The sequence below is a fragment of the Misgurnus anguillicaudatus genome, chromosome 9, assembly GCF_027580225.2.
Source record: "Misgurnus anguillicaudatus chromosome 9, ASM2758022v2, whole genome shotgun sequence".
NCBI classification, from domain to species: domain Eukaryota; kingdom Metazoa; phylum Chordata; class Actinopteri; order Cypriniformes; family Cobitidae; genus Misgurnus; species Misgurnus anguillicaudatus.
In genome coordinates this window covers 18,971,093-18,987,125 of record NC_073345.2, presented here as the reverse complement: position 1 = coordinate 18,987,125, position 16,033 = coordinate 18,971,093, and the positions used below count along the sequence as shown (strand labels likewise).

Genomic DNA, 16,033 nt, shown 5'->3' with positions numbered 1-16,033 from the left:
CAACTTTTTCAGGCAATCCGTATTTCCGCTATTATCCACCAGGTGGCAATAGTATCAAATGTATCACAATTTATCAAATGAAAGAAAATACCCTGCTTTCAAAAAAAAAAAAAACAGTTTTAATCTACATTCATTGGCTCTCTTTTATAAACTCTCAAATATGGATAGGTTTCTTCAAAAAACTTTTGATAGAGATCATATTCAGAGCGATCCTCAAAACATACACGGAGTTTGAACAGTTTGGCACAAGGGAATACTTCTGGGTTTTATAAGTTGGGTAAGAGCGCCACCTGATGGATAATTGCGGAAATACGGATTGCCGGAAAAAAATCGTTATTGGCAGAGAAGTGTTTTCTCTTAATTGCCGGGGAAAGAGTTAAGAGCAGACCCTATAAACGGGTGCAACGTTTTTTAAAACTGCTAATTCTCTGGATTAAAACATTGTTGAAACATTGTTTTTTGGGGGGGGGATAATCTTAGTACATGTGAACTTAACGCTAAACACGACCGTGACAAATTTGATAATAATATTAACCGAATGCTCTCGGCACAAATTATACATTCATCAAATACTTTTGCTTCAAATATGCTTAATCCCGGCCATTCAGGTTTGTTGGCAGAATCCATTAAAGCAACACTAAAGAGTTTTTGCTCTTTGCTCCCCCTACAGGTTGGAAGCGTAATTGTCCATAAATAATTTAGCCTACTGGCTCTGATTGGATTGTAGGTCTGCCGTAAAGCAAGTTTTTGTGGTTTTCACTCGAACTACAGGACCGTGACCCGACGGTTGAAAACTTCTTTAGTGTGGTTTTGGCCAATAGAGGGCTGCAAAGCGAATGTGAAAGTGTCGTTCACCCTGTTTCGAGTGGATGAATGACTAAAACTTTTTTGGAAATGTTATTTTAAGGTAAAAAAAAACCTCTTTGGTGTTGCTTTAAGAATGGAAATAATAAAGTTCATTTACGATTAGACCCACTGGTGTTTAAACATGTAAAGAAAACAAGAAAACATGTCAGATGCACTTTTTGCAACTGAGCTCTTCAAATATAACACGGTGCTAGTGGATTTTATATACAGTATTTTAGTGCAAAAATCTTACATATTGTGTTTTTACTACTGTATATTAAAAATGTCATTAAAATATCTAGCAGAATCATTATAATCATGATAGACAATATTACTGCTCGAACATATCGCACAAGTGAGCAAGTTTCCCAAAAAAAATAAATAATAATAATCAGATCAAGCAGTCTATAAGTGCACATCTATTCACTTCTAAAGTGCAATCTGTTGTTGGTTTAGGGGAAAAGTAAAGCTTTTGTCTATTAGAGAAGTAAACCGTCATGAAAGCTGTGTGGATCTAACCCAGTGATGAGCCAGAGTTAATGTACTGCAACCAGTTTGGGGATTTGGGTGTCTGCTGCCTAGGCAACGAAACCCTGGAACCACGGCGACAGCGTGTCACAGGCAGACTGAGACTGATGATGCTCTGGGTTAATATTAACCTTTATAAAGCTGATCCAGGGCCACTGGCCTCAGCCCAGTAACCAAAGCAAAAAACCTGAGATCAGACACTCACCGTTGACTGTAAGGTGCACCCAGCTGCCGTTGTGAAAGGTGTGGAACTGTTGCTCCAGCATCAGGACCTTGCACTCAAACCAGCCCTGATCTTCTGAGCGAACCCTCTCAATACGCAGAGATGACTTGCCATGCAGGCTGGTTCGACCTGTGGGGTTAAAAGGCACGAAATAAGACACGTATGAACTGACTTTTTAGATACCATTACAATACAAACCAAAGGTCTTTCACCATTGGTTAAATGTTGCTGCTTGATATACAATTACAAAACAGACACAAACTATTACGCAAGTACATGTACGTCAAAATACCTCTGGTATGATTAGCTAACCTTCTAATATGCAGCAAGTTGCTAAACATTGTAATGATATGCAAATGTGATCAATTATATGCTAATTTTAGCACCATTACAATTACAGTTTCTAAATTACAACCATTTTAATTTCAATATGGGTTGTGTTAAGTGCCAATTCATTAAATATCCATGCACATAAGATCACTCAATACGCATACACTGAAAAAAAATGGTTCATTGAATTTAATCATCTCCTTCAAGGTAAGTGGTTGCAATCAATTTATTTAAGCTACATTTAAACAAAAGTGTTATATTTTATTTTACATTACTAATCTTTTTTGTTTAAATGTAGCTTAAATAAATTGATTGCAACCACTTACCTTAAAAAATTGATTAAATTTAATGAATCATTTTTTTCAGTAACGCATATTTTGAAATTATGAACCACCCACATGACGGGCTACATACATGTTGTGACGAACTTCGCATCGAGCGCCCTCAAAAAAAAAGTCACCGGCCGCCATTGCTCATTGGACATGATTTTTCACATTGGTCCATCACTTGGACCAGAACTAAATTTATGCTGGTGCACAAGAAACAAAGTTTCCTAAGGCCACTGATAGGCCGCTGCATAGGTAACTGCTACAAATAAATAAAGTCTGTTTATCTTTACTCTACTGCACACAGAGTGCAGAAATCCATCACTCATGAGTGTTTTTTGGGAACGTACTGTCAGTTCTGAGGTGGGAGCCAAAGAGACCTGCAGTCATTTCTGACAGTCCTGTAAGCAACTTCGAGAAACATCTCTAGCTGCAGAAGCAAATCCACCATGACACTATGTTATGGCTGGCTGGACGTTTCAAGGGTCAAACGGAGGAAGGGATTTATGCCGTTTTCTGGCAACAATGCCGAGCAGATGGCAGGGACAATATCAGCACTGGCAGAGGGATTGCAAGACAGCAGAGTTTAGGGCTATTATGTGACAGTGTTTAACCTGCACAACAACTTTTCCTAGTAAGAAATGGCAAACACAGACAGTACAGTAGTCTAAGAAGAGTCTGTTATAGTCCCACAGTGTACAACATACAACTATTATGTAAATAAATTAATTAAGTAAATTAATACAGCCAGTGCATATGAATGTTAATGTATTGTGTTTGTAAAATGCCCCAAATCTTTAAGTATATGCACACAAAGTATGTATGCTGCATGCATGCATATACATTTATTCAATCTCTCTAAACTTCATATACTCAGGGTTCCCACACCTTGTTTAACTTCAAATTCAAGGACCTTTCAAGAACTTTCTAGGTCCAATACCCTCAAATTCAAGGATTAAATGTGGGACACATTTCAAGTGAGAGCACAGGGCCGGCCCTGGGCATAGGCGGAATAGGCAAATGCTAAGGGCGCCGCCGACCCCTTGGGGATCCCAAATTATTATTTTTTTAATATATGTATATAAACATTTAACTGTAAATATTTAATTTTGCACAAGAAAACAGCAGTTATTAATGAATTATTAGTAGCATATAATCTCGGAAGATCGTGCTTGTTAAATAGCTCTGTGGTTATACTGCACTGAAGCTGCAGTTTAAAATATAAACCCAGAATTCAGCGAACGTCAAGAACAAGATCAGAACGGAAACAACAATCAGACAGAGACGCGGAATTTACATAATGTTACATAGACCATGTTTAAATTTCAATGTTTCTACACAGAAATAGCAACTTGTTCACTTTGCCTGGCATTAACAAGCTGCGCATTGGAGTGCTGGCCGCGGCGCCGAAGACGCGCTCAGACAGAGTACTGGTGGCACATGCACAGACATTTACGTGCAACCTACTGGAAACTATTATTCGTTATTATATAATTATTATTCGTTATTTTACTTTATTACTTCCACTTAAGAAAAGTTTTGCACTTTTTAATTTCAATATTTCTCTTATATAAATATTATTTTGTACTTAAATCTATAATTTCATTATTTTACTAACCAAACTCATCTGCGTTTCCGATAGGTTGCACGAAAGGGGAAAGTATAGCTTTCTTCCCCTTGAGAAGAGTTGTGCACTTTTAAACTTAAAAAAATCTCTTCACAAAAAAAACTTTTTTCTTCCATTTAAAAGCTATAATTTCGTTATTTTACTAATCCAACGAATGACTCCTCCGCTTTCCAATAGATTGCACGTAAATATCTGTGCATAGTGCCATCACGCGTCTTCAGCACCGCGGGGAGCAGCCAAGCACTCCAATGTGCAGCTTATTAATACCAGATAAAGTTGGTATTTCTGTGCAGAAACATTGAAATTTAAACATGGTCCGTGTAACGTAATTTAAATCCCGCGTCTCGGTCTGATTTATGTTTCCGTTTTCTCGTTCTTGACATTCGCTGAATTCTGGGTTTATATTTTAAACTGCCCCTTCAGTGACAATGTCAAGATCAAATGCCTGAGTGACAGGGTATTGTGTGTATGTGTGCGTGCGTGAGTGTGTGTTTGTGTGTGTTTCCAAAATATTTTCAAAATTAAGAAAAACTAGACAAAGCTGTGCATTTTTTTCTGTGTAAGTTTATGAACAAAATGATTGGAACACAATTGTGATTCTAAAGGGCACCAGGTGAAATCTTGCCTAGGGCAGCAAATTGGCCAGGGCCGGCCCTACCTCTTAAGATACATTATTACACTCGCACTGCGTCACTGCGTTACATTTTGGGGAACCTCCAGGAGTAAGTGCGTCTCAATGTGTATATTAAATTCAACCAATGGTGAGGCTTAACAACAAAGACAGGGTGATGCAGAAACCAGGAAGTACATCGCTATCTAAAATATTGCCAAAGACGACGTTACAGGGACGCCGGAAGTATTACAAGGGAGACGCAGCGTCTCACTCCCTTCTCAGGCAACCACAGTTACATATGTAACCAGAGACATTTGTCAAACACAACTATGCAAAAAGGCATTTGGGTATAAATCAACACTGGCAAACAGAAGATATAAGCATTTAAAGCAAACAGTTTAGCATGTGTGCTTAAAAAGCTAGAAATTGTATGTTATTATCCTACAATACACAAGGAATGATATGGATTTTTTCCAGAAAACTTCTTGCATGAAATACATTTAAGCCCTTTAATGACCTGTATCTATGTATGTATATTTTCAAAAACTTCCTAGGGCCTTGAATTTTTTTCCCCAGATTCACAATCTTTCAAGGATTTCAAGGACCCGTGGGAACCCTGTAAACTGTATCTGTATTAGGGTGTCCTAATAGGTCCAAGCTATTTTCTGCTAGTAAATATAATTAATAAAAACAAAATTGTGATCTTAGAAGAACAGTAAATAGTAAAATAAAAAGTACATTTAAATCATCATTTTATTAAACCATAAAATTTATCATGAATACATATTCAGAATTTTTTATGCATCACTCAATCTTTTATGAGAATGTTTTATGGGTCACAGCAATAAACAGGAAGGCAAACATCAAAAATACATGCAGAAGCTTCTTTTAGTGCTGTTAACCAAAGGCGAAATAAGAGCGGTCAAACGTCTGGCCTATTTTAAGAAGCGTTGATGGGGGTGGATGTGAGCTAGAGAAACAATGCTGACACCGAAGTAGGTTAAATACAGTATTTTCAACCCAGCATTGGGTCAAAAAGGGATGAACCCAACCGGTTGGGTTGAAAATAACCCAGTGTATAAATTTGTATTAAACGCATAATTTTTGCAATGTTAACACAATGCTTTACCAACTGAACTACAGGAACACAAGATTTTATTTTTAACATATTTTGAATGGCCTTTAAGATATCAATATTTATTTTCAAAATGTAGGATGATTTTATGTAGAACACAGTAAATCACAAAAATAAAATGACTTTAGCTCAGTTTTCTGTATTGTTTGCATATGTATATATATATATATATATATATATATATATATATATATATATATATATATATATATATATATATATATATATATATATATATATATATATATATATATATATATATATATATATATATATATATATATATATGTACATCCAAAACTTAATAGATAAAACATAACAGATCCCTCTAATGCATTTTAACGTGTATCAGCTCAGTTATTTTCCACATTTAAACTCTTTCATGTCATTAAACATACAACATATTAAAATAGTAAGGTTTGTAAGGTATAATAAATCCACAGAAGGTTTAAAATTATTGTTCAACCACTATCGATACTAATACTACAACGTTAAAGTGCTCTACGATTGCAAAAGGATGGAGTTTAAGCTGCGTGACGTAAACTGCAGGAACCCTTTACAATCACTGCAAATAATGAGGAAAACTATAAAACAATAGAAGCAGTAATTCGCATGATTCATTCATACACTGTTACATGCTGGGAACTGGAAACCTGCCTCCAGCACCACAGGAATAACAACAGGGAAATATTAGGACACATTTATGCAGTAATTGATACTCAATACAGTTCATTGTAAAGTGGCACATTAGGCTGTAAAAAGGATTTTCAAAGGGGGTGTCCAAGGTGGAGCCAATGGAGGGAGGAGGCAGGGTGGAGCCCAGATGGACTTTCAGGGCGGAGCCAGGGCGCCAACCAACAAAGTGAAGCCAGAAAAGGTGGAACAAGGATGTAAAACTTAGTAAAGCTTAAATGATGGTGGTGGACCACATCAGAGCTCAATGGGGAGCCATACGGCTGATGATGGCTTGAGGTGCAGTCATGGACCTGGAAAACCACAGTACAGACAGGTGGAGAAGACCAAGGTGGAGCCGGAGAGCTGGTGGGAGTCATCAGGCACCAGACAAGAATGGCATCCTGCTCTTGGATTAGGGACTGGCTCCATGGATTAAGGTAGCTCACACTTGTGGTACCACCACTGGGTTCGTAGTGAAAGATCTTTCTTTGGCTCCAAGGCTCTCTGGGCTGGGAAAGCTTTTGCCTTTTTGTGAGCAGTGATGGCTGGCAATGGTATGCTCTTTGGGTAACAGGAGTTGTTGATGTTTTCCTTGTCGACTCCCACAGTAAATGAGACTGCCAAAACCTACAAGACCGAGTCAATGAATTCAATACAGGAAAGGGGTCTTCCTCCACAAGCAGCATCTGGTCTAGGATGTCATCCATCCCACTTCAAAAGATGTAATTGAGAGCCACATCATCCCAATGTGCCTCATGGTACAGGTCAAAAATCTCCTCCTTTAAAGGGTAAATCCATTTTAGTAGGTCGAGTCTGCTGTCACGGTGCGTAATGCAATCCTACACGCTTAATGCAGATATTACTAATAAAGTCTTTTAATATACACCTGAAAATAACAAGGATAAAACCACGAGCAATAATAAACCACAAATTATCTAGGAACGAGTACCAATAGCCAAATAAACAGAACCAGAGGTATACACAAGGAGAACAAAGGAAATTTAAGTACACACGAGTGGGTCTATTCATAAAGAGAACAAATGAGGGAATAATTCAGCTAAACAAAGGTACAGTAATAAATGACTTAAATGAGAAGGAAACACAGCACGCATAAAGTCACTTGAGATTTGGGACACAACATACTCTCTATGAACTCTAACTAGTGGTCTCTTTATCAGCTTTTAAACACATGCCCACACAAAGGCCAATTACATGAGATTCCTAAAGAGTCTTTCAGTGGTGGATATCAGATCATGCCTAAGCAATACTGCACAAAGAGCAAACTTGTGTTAGAGAGCAGAGTCAAGTCATGCAGGGGTCTCACGCACAAAAACACAGGGCTACTGTGATCGGGCTGAGTGGAGCTATTAGTGTGGACTCTGGAGGATGCGGTGCCTACTACAGGCCACAGGTCAGAGGAAATATGGTGTTGAATGAGACCTCATGTAAATGCAGGTCACAGAAGCACGCTGGCTGTTCATGCCACAGTTATGGACTGTGCATATTGTGCTATTTTACTTCATAGATAGGCGACAACGACAAAGAAAGAGCCATTATTTAAAATAGGAATTTCTTTAGATTTACACAGTATTGAGAACAGACGCGCTCAACTCCCAAATTGTTTATGGGTGCGAATAATAAAGAAGTTATCAAAATAAAAATGAAAAACCGCACTCTCAAGATATAATTTCATAGATTTAAGTGGCTTAGGTCGAAACGCGTAAATCTGTGAAATTATATCTTGAGAGTGCGATTTTTCATTTTTATTTTGATAACTTCTTTATTTACACATCCTTGGGATTTTTTGGGATAATGTAACTGCACAACTGAAATATATGTCAAATATATCACACCGTGCAAGTGGTTTTTGGATAGTTCTTTTTTCCAATATTATTTTATTTTTAATTATTGCCATTATAGCCCATATACCACAGACAGCAATTATTTTATCAGTTTTAACACTAAAGCTAAATGCATCAGATTTCATCTTCATATCCAACTTTAAGTCCATATCCAACCAGGGTATACATTAGCATTGACTGTCTTTTAATTTTTGTATTTCCTTGCACATACCTTGAAAGGCTAGCCGGGTGCTTCAAGGGGTTCGCACACCAGGCGAGAAGCGCTGTGCGGCGTCGCGTGTAGGACAACTGGCAGGTATCGCACACAGCACGTGCACGTTTAGCGTGAGCTTAGTCACGTCTATTTCAAGATCCAAAATATGCGTTAGCAGCCCATGTTGATTGTTAACAATTTGGGACAAATATCGTCGCTGCCCGATGAAACTCACGTATGTCCAAAACCGTTATTTTTCAGGAAGTGAAAAAAACATCGTATTTCTAAAGCAGTCGAATGTAGCGTTGTCATACTTGGTACGGCATCTTTACATGTAACCATATTCTTGCCAGTGTAATGATATAATCCACATTTGACCAAAATTGAGTTTAAATGGACATACGTGCATATATTACAGTAACCTGGACATTCAATCCGTTGAAAAATCTCAAAATCGGCAAAATGGACATACGTGGTCTTCATCGGACAGCGACGATATGATGTTATTTAATGTTAAACTATGTGAGTGGCGCGGCAGGGATCTAAACAGCGTCCAGAGTCAGTGTGTCACCTCCATGCTTCATTTTGTTTTGATGACGCATGCAGCCGTCAAACACTGATGGCTGGTGTTGCCAGAATGGGTGTTTTTTCCACTACACATTAAGCCTTGTTTACAGTGTGTTTTGGCTGGGGTTTCGCCTGGAAGACTCTATAGAAATCTGGCATCCTATTGAACGACGTTAAACTGAGAGAGCAAACACCAGAATGAACGAGTTCACACACAGTAAAGTTCATCAGGCAGTAATACAGTACGTTCAGTTCACGTTTGCCCAAAATATGAAAGAGTTCATGAACTTTCGTTCAATGTACTCGTTCAGGCACAACACTGGTCTTATGTAGTTGGTCCTAGAGAAACGTTGTCTCATGTGACTATGTACTGCACTGGTATGGTTGAAATTACAATATAGTTCCTTGACATGACGCAAGTGGAATAGCAACCTTTAAATCAATAAAGGTCTTCGTCTGGCCTTTTTTATATTAGAAAATTAAGAATACATAATTTTTTTTTCTAATGATGTAAGAACGTAAATTCTATTACCTGATTTAAAGGAACCATATTCGACACCTTTGCAGCATAATATAATGGACTATGAAATGGAAGTATAATGAAAGTATTTGCACTAGGGCTGCATGATAAATTGCATGCGATTGTCAATATGCGATATGAAAGCTATCTCATCCATTATCGCAGGCGATACACCCACAATTATGATGCGAAATTGCCCCGATTGTCAGTAAACTACGGCTTTGTGTAGTAAACGCTGCTCCATCTGAAAGCAGGTGATGGTGATCTACTACTAATCAAGGAACCAGCTTTACTAACAGATGCGCATGACAAACGCATGCAATTTATTGTGTAGCCCTACTTTGCACTAAAGATGCACGCATTGAAAAAAGATAGGTATGTATTAATTTGTCTACTTTGAGGTAAGAAGTTGAACATAGTAAAATATTGAAAAACGGTGGTGTTTTCCTTTAATCATGGTGTGTATTTAACCATCCTTAACTTGTAAATATTTGAATATTCGTTTAAAAAACCAACTCAGCAGCACTGCACACAATGTGTTAAATCAGCTAAGGATTCATAATGAGAGCGAGAACTGGTGAAAACCCATTCCCATCATATTACCATTCACTGTGAGTGAGAATCATTAAAATTACATATCCTGCCCCAAGCTACAACTGATCAACTATCACAGTTCCTTTGCTTTTATAAAAAATCTGACACGCTTTTGAATTATGCCCTTTATGTCTCTGTTCCTTATCAATGATGTAATTTCCATCCTCACTTAAGGAAGGATCATATTTGATCCACCTTGTGTCCCCCGTGCACACCACCCCAAAACCTCATTTTTAATCTTCATGCTCTCACTTGTAGCTTTCAAACCTCTGAGAGTGAGATTAAATAATGTGTCAGGACTTGGACTAAGCCCATTCAAGAGAAAATTTGCATGCTGTTTGATCACATACTTTGTAATATCTGCTTTGTTATATGTTTTGTTTATTCCAAACGCCCACACCTACTATACAGTATTTCACTCTCTCTTTTATAGTACTAAGATTGCATAACTTGTAAAGTGTTAAGTATGAGCATACCGGCATACTCGGGGTCCACATGGGGAGGGTAGAAGCGAAAATTGATAAAGAAGGGGATGGGCACTCCAAACTTGAACCACTCCACCACGTAGGGCTGACCGTTGAGTGGGTGGGTCACGTCACATCCTAGAATCACGGTCTCCCCAGCGCGGGCCGTCACAAACTGGGGTTCCTCTCTGACTCCGTGGGCACCTGTGTGAACATACATACTTGATGAAAAATTACAAACAGTAGCCTTGTACAGTACAAATCGCACTTCGCAACTTCTGCGGAGCAATGATTCATGGATAGACTAAATTTTGCTGAAATTTTTGGTCTTCAGGCTATGCTTTAGGAGAGCATTGACTATAAATTAAATTCTGAATAAAATAACTTTTTTTTAGCATGCTTAGATACTGAAAAGATTTTGTTTAGATATCTACAGTAAATCTAAAATATAAAGCATTTTAAACTGCATTCAAGCTATACAGTTATTATGTGGGTTCCCTTGAACTCAAACCCATGACCATTTGTGCTGCTACCGCAATGCATAAACTGAACTACAGGAACACATCAAAACGTAACATATATTAATCTAAAACAAATGATTGGTCAAATCAAACCCAGGTTTGTTCTGACAGGGTCATGAAGACAGAAGAAACAATGTCAAAATGCAACAAACTATATATGTGCAGAGTTAAGTCAGCATGAAAGCAAATGGGTCAGTGACAAAAACGGTTTGGCAAGATGAAAAAAAACTTGTTTTAAAAGCACCCATCAGGTTTGTTTCAATGCACATTGTGTGTTTATGTTAATTTTATGCAATAAAAAATTACATTTGCACCTTTTTTATGAAAGTTAAGACTAAATGGACCTGAAAATGTCAAATGGTGTACCCGCCAATTGCGCCAAAGAATGAGAAATATTAAATATTTTATCCACCTTGATGGCATGTAGGCATAATCATCAAATAATAATAATAGTTGTGGTTTAAAAGTGCATATTTGTTATTTTTATTGTCAAAAATGACAATCATTTCGCTAGATAAGACCCTTATGCCTCGTTTGGGATTGTTTAGAGTCCTTTGAAACTCAGTTGAAAAAAACTGTTAAGTGTTGAGTTAAGTATTAATTGTTGGTGTCTATTAAAGTCCATTAAAATGAGAAAAATCTTGCAATGTTTTCCTCAAACAACATAATTTCTTCTCGACTGAACAAAGAAAGACATCAACATTTTGGATGACATGGTGGTGAGTAAATTATCTGGATTTTTCTTTTAAGAAAATTGACTATTTCTTTAAAAAATCTTCAAACAGGCAACAAAAAGAAATTAGCTAAAAAGAACACAAATTGACCGAATGCTATTGGCTAGTAGAGTGCTGTTTGGCATTATAACAAAAAAACGAGAGGTCTCTGACATGACAGGAAGAAAGTCTGGCTTATTTCAAGCCTAGGTGGGCTAAAATTGATTTATTCAATAAATAACTTCCTATGCGAGGCATGCACCCCACATACAAAAAGCCGAGGAATCAAATGACTGATTCATGACTGAGATTAAATATTCTCATCTGCAGCTTTCTGCCTCTCTCTCTCCTCCCCTCCTCTCTAATGATGTGATGATGAGAGCCGGAGCACCGCCAGTGCATCCCCGTGCATATACCCAAGACTCCCGCTGCACCCACCACCTACTGCAGCAGCGCATGATGATTGGCTGCTGGTGACATCATCGCCGAGCAAAACAAGCATTGGAAGGTATGACTTCACTGTTTGCACGGCTGAGAGCAACAAGCGGTTAACAAGCTGCTCTCTCCCTCTCGCAGAGTTACTCCAGTTTACAATGAAAGACACAGGGGATTGACTCGGTCAAACCGTTTGATACCCGAGAGAAAAAGGATGCACGCTTACACAGAGCACAAGCATCTTGAATTTCTTTGGTTTTTGTGACTATCAATCACCATCTGAGTGGAAGACACATTTGTACTATGGGAAAATGCTGATGTGCGCATAAATAAACATTGTAAAAATTTGGTGTCCACATATTAGGTAACGATTTTTACAGATCTCTCTCAACATACAAAATGCGATGGCTGGAGGCCTTTGAAAATGCCACTTAAAAAAGTAGGTCAAAGTAAGCCGTAAGTGCTCTGAGATCTTAAAGGATTTGCTTCAAGACAGCATAGTTTCTCTAAAAACACTGAGCCAGGAGTCATAACAATGCAAACTATTTACACCATTTGAAAAATGCTAATATTTCAGTACAAATGAGAAATATTAAAGGAAAAATATTTATACTTAAAATGTGTACATCATCACACACTAAACACCGCTGAAGCCTAAAGAAGACATTAAGTCCTGAAAATGTTATTTTTAATTTTTTGTACATATTTCCTGTGTTTTCTGTTTGTCTTAAATAAATATCAATGGACATTAAAACTTCTAAACCAACAAGTCTGGTGGTGGTGGCCAAAGACTTTTGCGCAGTACTGTGGGCCCTATTTTAACGAACTAAGTGCATTGTCTAAAGCGCACAGCGCAACGTCTAAATGGGCGTGTCCGAATCCACTTTTGATAATTTAATGATGGGAAAAATGGTTTGTGCGCGAGTGCATGGTTGAAAATGGTTGGTCCTATTTTTTTAATGAGTAATGGGAGTATATTGGGCGTAAGGTGCAATAAACCAATGAGAGTCTAAGCTCTCATCCCCTTTAAAAGCCAGTTGCGCTGCCGCTATGTCTAATCCCTATTTAGATGACAGACTTTGTAAACTGAAAAACTAAGCGGAGGAAAAAGATCCCCAGTTTAAGAATAATGTTAAATAATTGTGTTGTTTTTCACTTGTATCGAAGTTGTTATTTTTTATTAAAACCTTTAAAACACGTTTTGTTTTAGTCATGGAAGTAAAAAAGCAGGCTTTTAATTGCTTTAAATGTATGGCTATCCAATATCATCAAAAAATATTTACAAGTATGTAAGAAAAGGTTTGTACTCTAAAAATACTTTATTTGTAACAAACAGGAGATAAAGAATTTACAAATGCCTCTCCTTTCAGCACTTGGACAGTGTTTTTTTAAGCAAAGAGTTTTTTTAAGCATTACTTAAAAATGTTTCTCATCTCACCATATCCACAGGTACAGACTCATCATATACAATAAATCCATGAGGTAGCATTAAAAAAAACATTTAAAAACAGATGCATTTGTTTAAAGCAAAGCATTTATTTACTTACCAGACTACAGGTGAAGGAGCTCTTTACGCCTTCTTACGTCTCATAATCGGTCCTCATTTATGTCCAAGAGACTCAATAATAATCTTTTACATTCAATCCTTTAATCTTTCATATTTAAAAGCGTTTTTTGTGCTGCTGCGCATTCATGTATGTGATAAACAAATCCGCGTTTTCGTCCCGTTTGCGCATATTACTAATGCGCTCTTTAAATAACAAAAAAACATATTACGCCATTGACTTTAGAGTAGGTTTTTGTTGGTCAATGGCGTAGTCTATTTTAGTTGCCTCAAAATAGCAACGCGCCAACAATGCGCCTGAACACACCTCGTTTTCAGACCAGAACCCCCATGGGCGCAAAAGGGAGCGCAAATGCATTTGCTATTTAAACAACGTGGCGCTAAACGTGAAAATTATAATTGCGCAGGGTTAAAACTAGCAAAAGACACTTGCGTCGCGCATTGCGCCGGGTGTAAGATAGAGCCCTGTATCTCTAAACTGTCTGCACCGCTAACACAGTTGCCTTTTATTTCCAATAATGTATTATTTTGCAAACTAACGGTTAGAAATCGATTTTTGACATTTGTGAATCGATAAAAAATTGTCCGCATCGTAATGCATCTAAGAATTTTATTTCCCCCCACCCCTAAAGATTATTAAAAACCAATAAAGATATGTCACCTGCCTATAAGGCTGCATAACAACAAATCGCAACTATCCGTTTGCATAATTGCAAAATGTACTGTGTATAATAATTGTGTATACATAAATTATACACAATACACACATATATGATGTAAACAAAAACTTTTATTCTGCAAATGATTAGTTGTGATTAGTTGTTAGCAGCCCTACCTGCCTATTTAAATCTTTACACTTTCAAAATTCATCTAAAAGTTTGTTTTGCTCAAGAAAATAACTCAAGCATTACTGAAGTGTTAGCGTCTGCCATCTACTGCAGAGAGAAGCACTCATCTGATCGTTGCATAACATACTTGATGAAGAAAATCTGCAGCAAATAAACAGGATGAATCCTGACTGCGCAATTACTGTACATTTGAAAAAGCACACTGTCAAACAGAGCACCAACAACCTGAAAGCCCGTGTTTCTGATTTAAAATCTTCCTCATGAGTATCATTGCAGGGGAAGGACCGCTATACAATATATATTAAATGATATTCCTTTGCAGAACAATATTCTGAAGCTTCATCCATCATTCATCCACATCAGACGATTTTGACAGGGCTTATAAAAAGCTAAATATCATGGTGGGTTTGGAAAGTAATGAAGCGCTAACTTGACCTAGTTCGGCCAGATCACACCACCCCTGCCATGCATCACTCACCAAATTCACACTAAACACTCTGAGAGGTGCTAGCTGGCTGGCTGTGAAATGTGCTCTTTGTTTTCAAATAGCCCCAGCTAAGCCCTGTGCACCTCTCCTCTTGTCCCGCACAGCCCATCTCTGATTTCAAGTGACTTAAAACAAGCATATGATTAAAGCCTGAGCAGCAGACAATAGAACAAGTAGGTTCGTAAGCTAAATATGCTTCTTTGAATTGCATTAAACATAAAAGCTTATCCGAATGTTTGTGTATTGTTATTGTGTAAAATAGATATCTTAAATTTATAGTAGTGGCAAAAGTGATGTCCAACTTTGAACAAACTTCCCTCTTCATACAAAATGTTATTAAAGGTGCGTTAAAAAATGTTGTGCGCATGTTGCATTGGTGGAAATATAACTGAAGCACACATTTAAAGGGACATTCCACTTTTTTTGAAAATATGCTCATTTTCCAGCTCCCCTAGAGTTAAACATTTGATTTTTACAGTTTTGGAATCCAATCAGTCGATCTCCGGGTCTGGCGCTAGCACTTTTAGCATAGCTTAGCACAATCCATTAAATCTGATTAGACCATTAGCATCGCGCTAAAAAATAACCAAAGAGTTTCGATATTTTTCCTATTTAAAACTTGACTCTTCTGTAAAACCGACGGAAAATTAAAAGTTGCGATTTTCTAGGCCGATATGGCTAGGAACTATACTCTCAAACTGACGTAATAATTAGTGACTTTCCTGATGCAACATGGCTGCAGAAGGCACAGTGATATTACGCACTGCCCGAAAATAGTCCCCTTGATTACTTTCAATGGCAGGGGACTATTTTCGGGCAGTGCGTAATATCACTATGCCTGCTGCAGCCATGTTACATCAGGAAAGTTCTTGATTACGCCAGTTTGAGAGTATAGTTTCTAGCCATATCTGCCAAGAAAATCGCAACTTTTAATTTTCTGTTGGTCTTAGTACACGATGTAA

General features: G+C 37.6%; 1 protein-coding gene across 6 annotated transcripts in view; it reads right to left on the bottom strand.

Annotated features, from left to right (window-relative positions):
* The window catches only part of igsf9bb (immunoglobulin superfamily, member 9Bb), a 115,890-nt gene that overhangs the window by 72,589 nt on the left and 27,268 nt on the right, over nucleotides 1-16,033 (bottom strand). For all 6 annotated transcript variants that reach the window (XM_055179323.2, XM_055179325.2, XM_055179324.2 and 3 more), the window contains exons 2-3: nucleotides 10,516-10,707; nucleotides 1,580-1,726 (exon numbers count right to left, since the gene is read on the bottom strand). In XM_055179323.2, coding sequence (XP_055035298.2) covers nucleotides 1,580-1,726; nucleotides 10,516-10,707 — 339 coding nt within the window. The remainder of the gene's footprint in view (nucleotides 1-1,579; nucleotides 1,727-10,515; nucleotides 10,708-16,033) is intronic.